The sequence below is a fragment of the Rhagoletis zephyria genome, unplaced genomic scaffold, assembly GCF_001687245.7.
Source record: "Rhagoletis zephyria isolate East Lansing unplaced genomic scaffold, Rhagoletis_zephyria_1.1 Rzeph_scaffold_02927, whole genome shotgun sequence".
Taxonomy (NCBI): domain Eukaryota; kingdom Metazoa; phylum Arthropoda; class Insecta; order Diptera; family Tephritidae; genus Rhagoletis; species Rhagoletis zephyria.
In genome coordinates this window covers 277-16,941 of record NW_016160011.1, presented here as the reverse complement: position 1 = coordinate 16,941, position 16,665 = coordinate 277, and the positions used below count along the sequence as shown (strand labels likewise).

General features: G+C 36.4%; 2 protein-coding genes and 1 long non-coding RNA gene across 4 annotated transcripts in view; all 3 read right to left on the bottom strand.

Moving 5' to 3' along the window:
* LOC108368033 (zinc finger protein 721-like) overlaps positions 1-6,000 on the bottom strand; it is a 16,251-nt gene extending 10,251 nt beyond the window's left edge. Inside the window, exons 1-6 of the mRNA XM_017622772.1 lie at positions 5,724-6,000; positions 5,093-5,664; positions 4,877-5,011; positions 4,713-4,823; positions 3,047-3,181; positions 228-405 (exon numbers count right to left, since the gene is read on the bottom strand). Of these exons, the coding sequence (XP_017478261.1) occupies positions 228-405; positions 3,047-3,181; positions 4,713-4,823; positions 4,877-5,011; positions 5,093-5,664; positions 5,724-5,873 (1,281 nt within the window). The 5' untranslated portion in view covers positions 5,874-6,000. The remainder of the gene's footprint in view (positions 1-227; positions 406-3,046; positions 3,182-4,712; positions 4,824-4,876; positions 5,012-5,092; positions 5,665-5,723) is intronic.
* A 4,044-nt stretch (positions 6,001-10,044) lies between these two features.
* On the bottom strand, positions 10,045-12,514 carry LOC108368035 (uncharacterized). Of its 2 annotated transcripts, none has more exons than XM_017622775.1 (2): positions 12,179-12,514; positions 10,045-12,113 (listed from the first exon to the last, which is right to left on the bottom strand). In XM_017622775.1, exons 1-2 carry the CDS (start codon positions 12,483-12,485, stop codon positions 12,058-12,060), a joined length of 363 nt encoding a protein of 120 aa, XP_017478264.1. In that variant the 5' UTR covers positions 12,486-12,514; the 3' UTR covers positions 10,045-12,057. The 2 variants fall into 2 exon arrangements, with proteins under 2 accessions (XP_017478264.1, XP_017478263.1); XM_017622774.1 differs by having other exon boundaries at positions 12,179-12,196.
* Positions 12,515-12,842: 328 nt separating this feature from the next.
* Positions 12,843-13,796, bottom strand: LOC108368034 (uncharacterized). Its single transcript, XR_001848322.1, has 2 exons — positions 13,416-13,796; positions 12,843-13,290 (listed from the first exon to the last, which is right to left on the bottom strand). It is a non-coding gene; the product is annotated as an uncharacterized LOC108368034 (long non-coding RNA).
* Positions 13,797-16,665: the final 2,869 nt, after the last annotated feature.

Genomic DNA, 16,665 nt, shown 5'->3' with positions numbered 1-16,665 from the left:
TCGGTAAGGATCTGTAAGGTAATTTCGTGTTTTAGAATGCATCTTAATAAATTATGGTTTGTTCGGCCATTTATTACACTCTAACAAAAAAAAAAAAACTAAAATAAATTATGGTTTATCTCCATATAAAAAAAATATTTATATTTTGCACTAAACTTATCTCGTTATTTTATTAAATTTAGTCTTTATTTATTGGCCTTGTATAATATTTTATATGTTGTACTTGCCTTTATGCCTCCACAACGCTCAATTTTCTTGTATAGGTATACCGAGTCCGCATCCTTGTCGAAGATAGATGCCATTTCTTCTCCCGTTTCTCCGCTTTGAAGACAAATGCGGCACACAATAGTCGGTGCATCCAATTCCAGCTTAGTTTTCACCATGATGCAATAACACCTTTCATTATTTCATAATGAGTTTTCACCATATAAAAACTTAATTATATCTAATATTCTGTAGTTTTGTTACGAAAATTCGCAAAAATTTATAAAGGAAATAACAAAGATATCGGTCAAGTAGGGATGAATCAACGAGGTTTGGGTAAAAAAATATCGATATTTTTCCAGAAAACAATGGAGAAATACATCGATATTTTTATGGGCCTGTCACACCATCAATACGGATCGCGATGTTTGCGTTCTCACGACAGACGGGTCTACGTTACGGGAACGACCCAGCTTTATATAAGGCCAAGGACTGTCGCTCCAGCAACACTCCCCAAAAACTCTTTGGAAAATTTGTATGCTGTTACAACAACATCGCGATATTTGGATCGTGATCCATATTGATGGATTACAAAAAATTTAGAAATCTTATGATATTGAACGCGATGCATCATTGACACACGGCACGATCCAAATATCGCTGTGCCGAATAATAGAATCAGGTTAACAGGGTACACATCACAGAAAGGGTGCCCCTGATGTCCATATCCGATGAATACTGGTTAGATTAAAATTTTAAGAAATATGCAATACTTTTCCAGTATCGAATATTTGGACAATAGGTTTCCGCGCTTTCCGGGCTGTTTCGGTAATTAGAACGAAAAATAAGTTTACTCTTTCACAAGTGCCAAAAATGTGTCAACCCGTGCTAAAAGTGCCTAGAGCGTGAGGAACGCAAAAAAACCACTTTTCGTGCCCGGAATCAAGAAATCAGTTCTACACAATGATTTTATTACTACGTTTATATGCACGTATTATTTGCAAATAACAATTTGCAAAATGGAAAATTTGCCGTATAAACGACGAGTTAATTTTTTATTTGCAAATAACTAAATCACGCAAATAAGTATTGATTAGTGGTACTATTTGCAAATAGGCGCAAGATGCCGCCATTCTTAGGTTAATTTTCTTTTTCGATGGCCATCTTATTGTTTTTTTATAATCAAGACGCGGCCGTTTTTAACTTTTTTTCTTTTTCGATGGTCATATTATTGCCTTTTTATAATCAGGCAATATTAAAAAATAATTTTTCACCATCGAATAAACAGTGAGTTAGGTATTTGCTATTATTATTTTTATTTGCAAATAGCTTACGTATAAACGTAGCATATGTGTATCTATCTCATATAGCTAATAAAATAAACCAATACCTACATTTCGGAAGCTTTAGTGCTATTTTCCATTTTTGTATTTTACAAAATTTGCTATCGGATGTAATATGACAATGGGCCGTATGAACAAAAACTAAGCAATTGCTTTTTCTTAAACTTTCATACCGTTTACTTCAATTTTGTTTGAATAAATCGAGTAAAATGTCTGATATTTAAGAAAAAGCAATTGCTTTTTTTTTATTCATATGGCCCAATGAACACTTTGATAGGCCGGTCAGAATGGGTACTTGTTCATCAATAACGGAAAAGTAACTGCCGTCCCTAAATTGGAGCGCTAAGCGTTGCGTTATCCATTGTCGACGAGTGTCAGCGCGCGCTATCCCCAAATCAACGCGTCGTAATTTTTGACGTTTTCTCAGATCCTCTCGTTTTTATTCTCGTTTCCTCTTTCACTTTTTTGTCCTTTCTCTTTCTTTCCGTCTTCCGCATCCAACTTCAACACGTAACGCCCTGTCAAAAATGAAAATTCCATTTGCTCGGCGTTAGCGCCGCGTTATTGTGGGATGCTTCATACAAATTGTATGGGCATGAGGATTTTTGACAGTTGTTTGGCGCTTGACGCGCCAATTTAGGGATGGCAGTAAGCGAAGTGGCGTACGTACCGTAGAGATACGCCACAATCGTGTTGTGTCTGCAAACAAAAAATCAGCTGTTCCTTATGGCCGCGTAGTTGGGGTTTACACCATATATGTAATACTTCTATATTGGTAGTAAGCTAACATCTCAATGTGTAAGCATTCTGAAATCAAAGCGAGACAGTCTTGTACCGTTTTTGTCAATGTGTTGTGTATTTGAGTGCCGTTTTTGTAAATAAGTCGTGTACATGTTTATTTATAAACGTATGTGTTCCTTTTCTGTCGTGTTTATTGACATATCTGTACTGTAGTGTTTTCGGACGGTACTAGCTCTTACTGCCAATATAGGAGTATTACATATATGGTTTACACAAATCAATTTTTCAGATACAATAGCAAAACATTCACATTTGATTTACAAAGATATTTCCAATTCTCTTGATGTTTTCATCACTGTCTCTGGCTTTTCGAAGACAGTTTATTGTCTGGATGCCTACTTTACTCAAACGATATAACGTGCATATCCTCATTGGTCTTGCCTTGTGCAAACGCGGGGTTATACAACTGTCAGCAGTGACGGAAGGACTTTCTGGCTGTTTCACAGAAAAATGCGTAGAAAAAGCATATTTGATATAAAAAGGATTTTTACAAGCTTCCTTGTTTTCCAAAGCAACTTTAAATGTGAGCGCACATTCAATCAATATTCAAATACAAAGGACATAATGCAAGTACAATTTGCGCTAAAAACTACTGTTTATCCTTTTATATAATCTTATTATATGTATTTCATAGCAAAGAATTCATATACCTACTTTTCATTGAATACTGCTGTAGAAACAGTCAGCGACTTCTTTACACAGACATTTGATATTCCTCACGCCTAATTTGCTTGAGCAGTGTTTTAGAGCGAGGATCGTTCTGATGCAGCAGTGTTTGTAGGTGCGCTCGAAGATGATAACCTTGTGCAAATCGTTTACCACAAATGCCACAGCTATTTGGAAATTATAATTAAATTGGCGAATTACTTTCGACGCAATGGCACTAAAATTATATGTGTTATAAATAAATAAAATTCGGATATTCACAACGGTGTCGTATTTTTTTATGACGCAAATTTTAAAAGCTTAACTAAATGTTTGGAGGACTTGAAACCACAACCATCTACTTTTTAATACTGTGGAAATTCATAATATGACTTATACGACCACCGTTTTTATATTTGTAGCCGTTTAAAGTTTACGACATACAACAATACGACACCGTTGTGAATACCTTAAATGTACATTTAAAATAACACCTATTCGCAGTCGTATGAGTAATGCTTATTTTTAAGAGACAAAAATAGAAATCAGTATATGGGTGTTTCCATACAGCCGTACGCGACATTCGTACGCTTCTAGAGTAACGTAAATCTATCAAAAATAGAAGTTACTGAAAAAAAAGTTGTGTTTGAGAAAAAAATAAGCAGCCTCGAAACTTTGGTGTGCAAAATATCCGTTCAAAACCAGGTGATAGCGTACGCGACAAAAAAAATAAGTGGTTTTAAGGCACATATACATATATGCGAAAGTCTGCGAATCATGGGAGTTTTTCTTTTCTTTAAATATTCCTAAACTAAGCTAAATAATGTACCTTTACAATCCTTTTATATTTTAAAAGAAATTATCTCTGGCTAGTTTTATATTAAAAAAAAAAAAAACACAATAACGTACGCGACATAACGTACCCGACAATTTTTCTCGTAAGTAATAAAATGTATTTTGAGAACTCTTCCCGCCACCGTTTCATTGTTTTACAACTATTATAAATAATTTAAATGGAAAATTTGCAATTAACATTGGTTTTGATGTATTTGATTGAAATTTTCGTACTTACAATAACGTATGCGACTTCGGTTGGAAAGAAAATTTTACTGTATATCTTTAACTGGAAGAATTCTCGCTTAAGAATTGTAATCTGCATTACCTGCGACTGCCAATATACAAATGACATAGACAAACAATGTTTTTGCATAACGTACGCGACATTAGAATACTATCAGAAGCAAATCAAAAAATTACCGTTAACCGAGCTCTAACTTCTCCTTTTTCCCATTTTTATAGTTAGTTGTTATTGCAAATTTGATTTTAAGATGTATCTGTAATGTTTCAAATCTCTTAATTTAGTTAATAGGAAAGAGAAAATAGTTCATTCCATTAGAGAAAACTGAGTCGAACAGACACTCAGTTTTACTCTTCAATTTTTGAGTTTTAAAATTGCAATAAGCTGAAATACTTCTATAATATAAAAATTCGAGTATTTTACTCTTATTAATTCGTCTTAAAAACCCTTTTCAGTTGTTTTTATTTTTTCAGTCCTGGTTGACATTTTCATGGAAACACCCATATGTATGTGAGCGAAAAATAATAATTGTAAATATTTACTTATTATTTTTGGTCAGCGAGTTTGAAATTACTTAATTAACTCTGCCATTATTACTTTTAAAATGATTGATTCCTACTTTATATATATTTTGTACATACGTAAAAGGTTTTTCGCCTGTGTGCGTTAGCGTATGCACCTTCAAAACGCCTGAATACGTAAAACTTTTCCCACAGATATCGCAAGTGTACGGCCGTTCATTTCGATGTATTCTATAATAAAATTCAGTTAAGAATTTTTTCTATTTATTTTGAAGGAATTTTACCTCTCATGCTTACGCATTGTTGAACGGTCAGAAAATGTTCGTTTGCAATACTGACACGCGTATGGCCGCACTCCAGTATGTTTCCGTATATGTCGTGTCAGTTGGTAATTGAGGTGAAACGATTGGCCACAGATTCTACGCCAAAAAAGTTACAGGTGTACTCAAATTTCCAATAAGTCAACATGCAAAAAGTACATAGATCTTAACTAAACTTACTCGCACTCGTATGGAAGCTCGTTGCGATGACGTCTCATATGCGACTCCAGCGCATACTTACGGGGATATATATTACCGCAGATGTCGCATATATGTACATGTTTTTCTTTGTTGAGTTTCCTTTCATTTTTTGTACGTTTAACCGCAGCACCATTCGATGTGATACCATGCGTCTTCTTTGATGGGCTGGGGTTTGGTTTCTGCTCCTGGATGCTATGAGAATGCTGTGAGCTTTCTCCAAGATCCTCGACGATCAAATCATCTTCATTCGCTTCATCCTGTATCCACATTTCTGAGTAAATTGCCAACCCTTCATAATCTGTTGCATTTTGTGTTTCATTAGCCATGTGCTCGGTTTGCTTTGTTACTTGTGCATTAATTTCTTTCGAGTTATATTCCATTACATACTCTGAGTTATTGTCTTCCTCTTCGTCGGGCTCAGAAGATTTAAAGAAGAATTCCCGTAAATAATCGTCAGAATTTTTGCATATAATACGAAATTTATGAGCAATAGTGAGGAAAGCATTGCACTTTTTGCAGATACGCGTCGGAAGCTCCGGCTCGGTTAGGATCTGCAGTACGATTTGAGAATTGTATAGTTAAGTATTTGAAAAATTGTATGTTTATTTGCCTTTATGCCTCCACAGGTTTCAATTTTCTCGTAAAGGCACACCGAGTCCGCATCTTGATCGAAGATAGATGCCATTTCCTCCCCTTCTTCACTACTTTGAAGACAAATGCGGCACATCAGCAAAGTATCCACCCCAAGCTTTATTTCCATTATCGAGCAAAATTTTGTATTTTTTGAAATACGGGTTTCAAAATCTCAAGATTGCTTTTACAGAAAAATACAAAATTTATAAACATCGACTGACGTAGAAACTGTCAAAATGACGAAGAAAAAAGATTGGCGTTGCCAGAGCTAGTTGTGAGCAAATAGGGGTATTCATTTAAGACAATCTAGGGCGCTAGAATAATAATGCCGGTGACAGCTGCGGTGTCAGCGCAATAGCGCAGTGAACTATTTGATCACGGCAGCATCTGAGCGTCACTACAATACCCATCGGCATACAGTATCATGCACATGTCATATCTATTATTTCTTTAATTTTCGGCGCTGAGCAAAGCTTGTACAGCCTACAGAATTCAACTGCTAGGAATGTAGTAAATAAATGCCACGATATTCTCACAATTCTAGAGTAAAAGCTTTAAATTTGCCAAGGTACATAAGTTTCTGGCGTTCTCACCACTCAAAGGATAAATAAATAGTACGTGTAATTTTTCAAAGAACTAAAGCGAATTGTGTGTGTATCTCATGTTTCATGGCGCTAGCGCTTTTCATATATTGGTGTTGCCGCGGCAACTCCGGCTATGGTGTTAACGCAATTGCGCAGCGCAGCTCAGTGTTAAGGCCTGCCCACATAGAACTTTCTCGTTGGCTTTGGCACTGGCGTTGGTTTGGACAGAACGCACGTTAAGAGTAAGCTGCAAGGCGCATCAATTACAGGTGATAGCGATAGAAGCTATGCTTCTTCTTATGAGCACGCTTGTGTCAAATTATCGGCTGTTTTGCTTTATTTACATCTACGCGTATACATACATATATACGTATATTTATACCCTGCAAACAAATGCTCCCAAAATCTTTAAAAGTGTCGGAAATTTGTTATGATTCTTTTAGAAATCTTTAAAGAAAAACATATGAAGCGGTTGACAAGAACTAGTAAAGAAATTTCTGTACGATTTCTTAAAGGAAATTATAAAAGATTGTGAAACCTTTCAGAATTCTATGAAATCCTGGTATGCAGGGTATACATATGAATAGATAAAGAAGATGTTGATGGCACAAGGAGTTCATACCAACGGTAAATGTTGTTTTTGTATGATTGCTACAACCTGTAATTGTTGAATCATGAGTAAGCTGGCTACAATGAACGCTTGGCAGCGAATGCATGGGCCACTAAATTAACATACTAACGACAGATAAATTAACGATATTTCTTGCCCTCACTTGATTAAAAAGGAAAAATACTTCACATAATTTTATTTATTTGCAACAGCTGACTTTGGCGTGAGCGTTGTCGAATTTTGGCTATGTGGACAGCTGCGTTTTAATTCATCTATTCATAGTCAGCTGTTGAAGCGACGCCAACGCCAATGCAACACCAAAGTTCTATGTGGACGGGACTGTACTCATGCCTAGTTAGCGGTCTATTCAGCTGAGAATTTGTTTTCTTTAACTAAAGAAGAGTTAATTCAACATGTCAACACGTTTTAAAGCATTCTTAACACATTCTTACACGATATGTATTTGGATCTGTAAATGTTACTTTTTCAATACATATATAAATGCGTATGTCTGTCAAATTCAGTCTTTATTTAATAATTTAAAAATACGTTACTTGAAAATGAAATATACTAACTCAGATATTCTACCTTACTTTTAGTTCGTTTTCCAGCGAAACAAGATGGTGTAGAACCCGCTCAAAAAAGACATTTTTCATTATCTTCTTCTTGCGTGATCTTGTGTGTTCGTTCATGGTGACGAGCAACAAGTCACGTAAAAAGCATATTTCGGATTATAACAGTCGTTATGGTACTGATCGTCTCGTAATTCGGTGTACGATATTTGCGTTTCTAGCGGAAGGTCTTCCCCAAAAAAATCACATATCTAACTTATTTATGGGCGAATTTGGATGCCTTTTATAATATAATATGCCAGAAACCTAAAACAATGCATGCAAATGGCCATCATTGACAAAAATTACATATTTGTATATAATTTCTTTTAGAATTTGTTTCTTCTCCGTGCCGCCGTGATCACCTTTTTCTGCTATATTAAGCACTTTAAATATATTTTAACTTAGTATTTTATTAAAAATACCTTTACAAACCTCTTTTCCTTGTAGCGTCCATTTTTTTTACTTTTAATTTTGTTTCCTCCTCTTCGCAAAAATGATCGATAAAACTAGGCTGGACACCGAAAAGTTATCGGATAAATCTGAGATTATTTTATAATTACAGATTAACAAGGGACAAATTTTGATGGCTAATCTCCTTTTCTAATTACAGATTACGGAGTTAAGCTCGAAAATGAGGATAATCTACTTATACGTAAACCTAGTATAAAACTAGTACATAATCACAGCGTTTTATGACGTTCCCACAATCTCATATGCTATGTTGTGCTTTATTCTCAATAGGAAGTTTTTTCCGGCACGACAGTTCATATGCAATATTTTCACATTTTAAAAATATAGACCTCTTCAGTCTTTTTCTTATTGCATTTTTCTTCGAAAACAGATAAAACTAGGATGACCCGAAGTTACGAATCATTATTTACATACAGATAATCTATCTCTTTCTAATCGATTAGAATAACTGAAATAGATCTACATATGTAAAGTATAGGAGTTCTATGTTCGCGTCACGATTTGTACGTGTCTAAATTTTTCATATCTCGAAAGCTGCACGAAATAATGGCCAAATGGGCTATCACGGAATCCATCGTAGAAAATCTACGAATTCGAGTGCCTGTAGGAAGAACCTACATTTTGCATCAATTTTGCAGCGAAGAAAAACTAAAAAGGACCCAGAGATAGAGAACTGTTAAATCGATTTAAGAATGTACCCGTGGGAATGGAGTAATTCGCGATCGTAGTTAGGGGAGCGAACGAAGTTATTCAGGTGCTGTGGGAAAATGGTTTTAGGTAATTGCGGCTTTAGTGAAAAATATGATATATCGAAATATCTGCATATACCGATACTCTTTAAAAGTATCGCTACGATAAGTATCTATGCATTTTTGATATATGCCCATCCCTACGATTCTATCATTCTTGGGAGGAATCGATACATGTAAATACAACTTGTACCATTTTCCCACGACATCCTGAATTACTTTTTTCGCTCCCCAATTACGATCGCTGCACAATGTAGGTTCTTCCTAAAAATTTATAAGTTTCCGTATTAAATTAGGGTATACACAATGATGAACTTTTCGTTTCATCCTCAGAAAAAAATGCAAGTTTTTATTTGTGAGCTAGTTGCGATTTGTTCGTAATTCGCATGGTAATTGGATCTGAAATACTAACAAATGAGATAAAGGAGTAGCACTCGATTTATATAATTCAAGTACTTGAAATCAATTCAGGTTCATTTGCTAGGTTTACACGATCCATGATGTAAACGCTAAAGAGCGAAATACACCACACAAGCGGTTTGACAAACCAAGCGAAATTTCCCTTTGCTTCAAGCCATTTGTGCTGTGTATGGGGGTGTTTGAAGGTTTGACGGCGGTTTGTCAAACCTTCAAACACCCCCATACACAGCACAAATGGCTTGAAGCAAAGGGAATTTCGCTTGGTTTGTCAAATTCGTTATTTCCAGTTTCTTTACACAGTTATATCCGCCTCAAACCTAATAAATAAATAAATAAATACTATTATTTATTTATTATAAAATATATATTATATTATAAAACTGTGTATACTGTTACGATTATCATTGACTACTTGACGGATTTCACAAAATCCTTTCGGTTCGTATCGCTGGATTGTTAAATAACACCTAAGATCGCCAAATTACAGTACAATTAACTTTATTGTACAACAAACACTTTACAATACTTGTTATGCATAACACCAATTTACAATACTTGTTAAGGCAATTAAAACACGTTAAAACACTTGAAATACAATTGATCTGTTTTAAAACTTGACTTAAAGCTTGCTGATTTGCTACTCACTTGTAACTAACTCGACTTCCACTGTGGTAGCGGCCTTATATACCTGCGCTCGCCGTTATGCCAACTCTAGAACGTTCTGAAGTTTATCGCTCATTCTATCATTCGCTTTCGCAGAATTCATCCACTTGACGTTTCTCGCTGTCGAGCATTATACGTCATTCCTCGAACATTCTACGTCATTCCTTGAACATCTGCTATTTCCTCGTTGTTCGCTTCGCGTTGCCGCAGTATGCGCCACACTGCCCTCCACCTAAGTCTATCACATACTTGCTGTTCCAAACACGGCAAGCCTTTCCAAGTGGACCCACTTCATCTTGTTCCTTGGTATCCCAATGGTCTGGATTCGATACCACATCATTCAGCCATTTGACGATCTTATACGGACCTTCCCAGTTGCATTGTAGTTTTCGGGACAAATCTTTCTTCCGTTGTGGATTGTACAGCAACACCAAACCTCCTTCTTGGAAACCCTCGGAATTCATCGCCTTATCGTACCTGGCTTTCATCTTGTCACTCACAATTTGCGTTCGTTGTCTCACTACAGCATGTATCTCTCTCAGCTCTTCCTCTAGGATGTTGGACGTCTCTTTTCCAAATCTTCTTGTATCACCGCTTACTCCAAAATTCAGGTCACTAGGCAAACGAAGTTCAGTGCCGAAGATTACCTTGGAAGGAGTTCAAGAATATCCCGATCTTTCTGATTCTTGTTCACGACCTTCCGCAAATCCTCTTCCAGGGTTCGCTTTAACCGTTCCACCATGTCATCTGATTGGGGATGAAGTGCCGTTGTTCGAGTTTTCCGGGTACCCAGTATCTGGCACATCTCTGGGAACACCGCCGATTCTAAATTTTTTCCCTGGTCAGAGTGGAGCTCTATAGGTAATAATTCGAAATTCGGAACAAATCCGCGATAGTAGGTGCATAGCCCAAGAAAGCTCCGTAGTTCTAGGTCTTGGCCAATCCTCCACTGCTTCTTTCTTTTTCTTCTCAGTGCTGACGCCCTCCGTTGTCTCCTTGTGTCCTAAGTAGTTCCCCTCCTTCTTTAACAATGAGCACTTTTTAGGACTTAGCTACAGACCAGCTATTCTCTAGAAACTTCTTCCAAACTGTTAAGTTGCTCCTCAAGGCTTTTACCCAACACAATAATGTCGTCTAGATGCACCAAGCGTGTTTTCCAATGCAGTCCCTTAAGCACATGGTCCATAAGTCTTTCAAAAGTGGCAGGAGGGCATCACCGCAAATTGCCACATACCATCTCCAACGCTGACAGCTGTCTTCTCCTTGTCCTCGTCGCTAACCTACACTTGCCACTCGCTCTTGAGGTCGAGTGTTGAGAACCATTTCGTTCCAGTCAACGAGTCTAGATTATCATCGATCCTGGGAAGTGGATAGCTGTCCTTTTTCGTCACATCATTTAGTTTTCGGTAGTCCACACAGAACCGCATTGGAGCATCCTTCTTCTTCACAAGTACTACACCACTCTCGCTCATTTCTGTTATTATTTGGCATACAGCTGCACGTTTGGCAAGTGGAACACTCCGAGGAGCTTAATGGATTGGCCTTGCATCGCCAGTATCAATGCGATTGTCGAATATGTTGGAGTATCTGAGGAGAAGTTCCTTAGCCTTGTGCTGCCGTCCATGATTTTGTCTTCCGCAATGTCATTCTCGCCAATGGAATCGCTTTCAGGTAACTTTTCGCAGTGGACGATGGCCTCTACCTCTCGACATTGACCCAGTACAGTTCCTCTTCGGAGTTTGATTGGTGATTTGAACTCATTAAGTACTCGAACTGGGAAGCGTGCATCTTTTTGCGACTTACCCAAGGTTTTACCAATAAGTACGTCCGGCGTGGAATTCTGTGTTGCTTCAACAACCCACAACTTGTTTGTTACACAATCTCCATCAATCTTCACCCAAACAACTGTTTCTGACTTCGGTGGAATCTGTTTGCTTTCCCCTAGGATCACTCGCTTGCTGATGTACGGGCCATCATATCCAAAGCTAAGGGGCACTTCCATGTTGTTATACGTCATGATCCTGTTCGTCATATCGATCTGCATACCTTGATCAAATAAGAAGTCTACCCCAATGATTACTTCATCCACAATATCCGCGACTATGAACTTGTGAAACACCGTCACATTCCCTATTGCGACTTTGCATGTTACCGCTCCTACAACTAGGGTGTCCTCAACCTTCTCCAGGTATTCACACATTTAGTGCTCGCTCACGTCCGTCCACATATCCACCAACAGTAACACTGCTCGCGTTTCTGCCAATTTGCGAGAAGGTTATGGGGCATTCAATTTCGAAAGCCAGCGCGAAAGGTTTACTCACCGCAGTTTTTTCGGCCTCTTACTTCAGCAAATGACAAATATGGAATGAACAAGCGCAAATTTAAATGACAATTAGAAGTAAAGGAATCTTCATCGCATCCCAGTGACTTTGAGACATCAGGCGAATTCGAGGCGAAGTGACGTAGGGTAAACCCAGCATGTTTATGTATGTCGCTCACCTGCTTAGTGACTTTAATGGCTTCAGCTACGGACTCAAAACTGTCGACAAAATCATCCACGTAATGATATTCCAGTATGGCCTTCACGGCTCGCAAATTATCTGCTTTACGATGTTGCAAGGCGTTCATCGTCTTCACATAATGAGCGGCACATGGTGAACAAGCTGCTCCAATTCACATTTATAAAGCGAGCCGCTTGCTCCAAGCAGACACCCGCTTGCAGCCGCACCTACTGGGGTTGAGTATAGCCATGCAACTGTAACTGCATACCCAGCGCAACGACTATACCCCATTGCACCCCAATAATGACGTATTTATATAAACAAAAAAATTTAAAAAATTACATATTCAGCCTCATTGCGAGAGTCGTGTCGAATACAAGTAGTTTATCGAGAGTCGAATCGTATCGAAAATTTCATGTCATTGCCAAAAATTTCGACTCGACAGTGTATTACAACGGGAAAATTTGGCAGCACTGCAGTTTTCGACGATTTTCGTCGTTTACTCATTTCAGCACGACAGTAGACAATGCCAATGTTGTAGAGTCGTAAAATTTAGCCTAATTAATGAACATATTTGATATAAAAAGGATTTTTACATGCTTCCTCGTTTGCCAAAACAACTTTAAATGTGAGCGCACATTCAATCAATATTCAAATACAAGAACATAATGCAAGTACTACTAAAAACTACTGTTTATCGTTTTGTATAATCTTGTTATATATATTTGAAAGCAAAGAATTCATATACTATTCATTGTATACTGCTGTACAAGTAGTCAAGCGACCTTTTCCGTTACGCAGCCATTTGATCTTCCTCACGCCTAATTTGCTTGAGAAGTATTTTAGAGCGAGGATCGTTCTGATGCAGCAGTGATTCCAGGTGCGCTCGAAGATGGTGACCACGTGAAAATCGTTTACCACAAATGCCGCAGCTATTTGGAAATTATAATTAAATTGGCGAATTACTTGCGATGCAATGACACAATTACATGTATGTCATAGATAAAATAAAATTGGAGTATTCACAAACATGAACCAAGAATACAAAATCACGCACTCGTCTTAGTAGCCCGTTATATTCGCATTTAGGAAAAAAGTAGCGATTTTGACAGCCGTTTGTTTATATTAGTTCGTTGTTTACAATTTAGTGATGGCTTTTTACTGCAATTTTCTTAAGTTTTGCTTGTGACAACGCATGTACACATAAAGGCGGACTTCCATAGTATGCGTATCCGTATGCGTGCGTTTGACATTTACACTTAGAAATCAAAATTCACACAATTGTCTTACACTTTCATGCGTTGCTATGTAGGTGCTGCTATAAAAATTTGTATATTGTACATACGCATCCTATGGAGATCCCCCTTACGGTAAAGAATAATTTAACACGACATGATTTATGGAAGAATTTGCATAATAAAAATTATTATTCATGCGTTCAACAATTATGCGGGTTTCTGCGTTCCCTTCGTTGTTTACTTCTTACAACAAAGATGGCGTTGAGATTTCGACAGCTAGAAAATAACTTTTTTCTTTCTTTCCTTAACGCGTGATCTTGTATCTCTTGTTCATGTTCACAACGGTGTCGTATTTTTGTATGTCGCAAAATTTAAAAGCTCAAAAATTTTTGGAGGACTTGAAACCACAACCAACTACTTTTCAACTAGGGATGTCGAAAAAACATCGATACATCGAAAATATCGATGTTTTGCTTTGATGCATCGAAAATTTTTCACTCAATGTATGCAAGTCGACGCATCGATGTTTTCTGTAAACTGACATCTCTAGTACATCGAACCGCCAAACATCATAAACCAATTAGAACAGATCTGACCGCTTGAGAAGCAGCCATTTGTAATAGCAATTGAGAAAAAAGTGTGTGACGTTCGTAATTTTGAAGCTTGCTATTTCTGTTTTGCTTCTTTCTTTATGCGTATTTTGTCGGTAGTTTTTTCAGTGATTTTTAAGCGATTTTCAATAAATTTTTTGTGCAAATATAATTAAAATGAAGTGCGCGGTGATTGTTTGCAAAAACACGTACAAAATAATAAATTGGTTAACACAAAACATTTGCTGCAAAATTGCTTGCATTTTTTTCTTTATGCTTCGTCTTCATATTCATTGTTTACTTTTCAAATAAAATTACATGGCGCCGAAATTACAAAAGTCAGCCAGAAAATGACTTTTTTCTTTTGCTTCATCTTGTCAGATCTTGTGTAGTTGGACTGCACTCTTCTAATTAGAGCTGTCAAACTATCGATGGCACTATCGATAGTTTTTAACACTATCCATACTATCGAAAAATTACGACTTCTATACGGCTTTCCCACGGCACCCAAATTACGTGGTTCGCTCTCTCATCCGTAATTCGCACTCAATTACCTTTCGAATTACGTAATTTGTAGGGTTCGAACGATACTATCGATATTGAGTAAGCATCGATACTGAGGGTATAAAAATGAGTACTTTAATACTCGATACCTTATTTGGTGATTATACTCGATACTTTGCAAAGTACTCGTAGTATCGAATACTTTTTAAAAAACACAATTTTTTAAATTTTTTCTTCCATTGACAACCTAATATTCTTTGCTTATATGGATTACTATCATTCAATTTTGTCCATCACTTAAAATAAACTGAAATTTCGTGTAGTCTGTTGCATAACATAAACCAAATAAGTTAAAGTTTAATGGCCTTATTCATAAAAAATAAAGTAGGATTAAAGAGCTTAATAAAATGACATTTTCATACATTTTTCAGGTTATAAACCTTTTTTATTTTTTATGAATAAGGCCATAAAACTTTACGCAAAGTTCACAAAAATGCAGAATTTTTCGAAACTTTTAGGATATGCAGTTTTGTAACCTATTCAACTTTACGTGTAGGCTATTACCGTTGACTTTTGATTCAAACTTGCACATAATTATACAAAATTGAATAGGCTACAAAAATACATACCCACAAAGTTTACAAAAATTCTTAATAAAATTTGAAATTCGTTAAAGTGTATATATATATATATATATATGTATGTATGTATATATGTATGTAGATTTAACGTTAAAGTTACTTCTAACGTGAAATTAAATTCTGCAATGAAATAAAAATCAAATATTTTAAATGTCTATTGTTTTAATTAATTGGAAATAACTAGATATACGATTGAAGAATAAAATAATTTTAGTATCCCAAAAAACGTATTTTAATGAGTCCGATACTGAGTAGTATCGATACTTTTTCCCTGATACTTTTAGAGTACCGATACCATGAGCCCGATGCCAGAATGAGTACTCAGTATCGATACCAAAGTCTGAAATTTCGAACCCTAGTAATTTGCCGTACAAAATTTGGAGAGCGAATTACCTCATTTCTTGGTAATTTAGATCCAATTACTATGCGAATTACTAACAAATCGGTGCCGTCTGTAATTTTTGTCAGAAATTTATCGAAACTGGCTCACAAATCAAAACTTGCATTTTTTCTGAGTACGAAAAGTAAAGTTAGTAATTGTGGATATCCCTAATTTAATACGGAAACTTGTACATTTTTAGGAAGAACCTACATTTTGCAGCGAAGAAAACAAAAACAAAACACAGAGACAGAGAACGGTCGATCAAATTTAGAGACGGCACCGATTTGCACGTAATTCGCATGGTAATTGGATCTGAATTACTAACAAATGAGGTAATTCACTCTCCAAATTTTGTATGGCGAATTATGTAATTCGAAGGGTGATTAGAGTGCGAATTACGAATGAGAGAGCGATCAACGTAATTGGGAAAGCCGTGGGAAAGCCACAATAGTTTNGAGAACGGTCGATCAAATTTAGAGACGGCACCGATTTGCACGTAATTCGCATGGTAATTGGATCTGAATTACTAACAAATGAGGTAATTCACTCTCCAAATTTTGTATGGCGAATTATGTAATTCGAAGGGTGATTAGAGTGCGAATTACGAATGAGAGAGCGATCAACGTAATTGGGAAAGCCGTGGGAAAGGCACAATAGTTTTGAGCAGATCTGGGTAAATGCAATTACATTACAATTACAATTACATTCCTCAGTAATTGTAATTAGGATTCAATTCCTTTAGTTCACAGCAAAGGAATCGATTACTTTTTCAATTCCTTGGAAGTAATTTCAAATGTAATTGTTTTTTTCTTTAATTCCATTACAAGGAATTTCATATTGTAATTGGAATAAATTACGTGCTAGTAATGTAATTTCTTTTATTTCAATTCCTTTGAAAGGAATTGAAAATGTAATTTATTTTTTCAATTCCTTTGAAAGGAACTGAAAATGT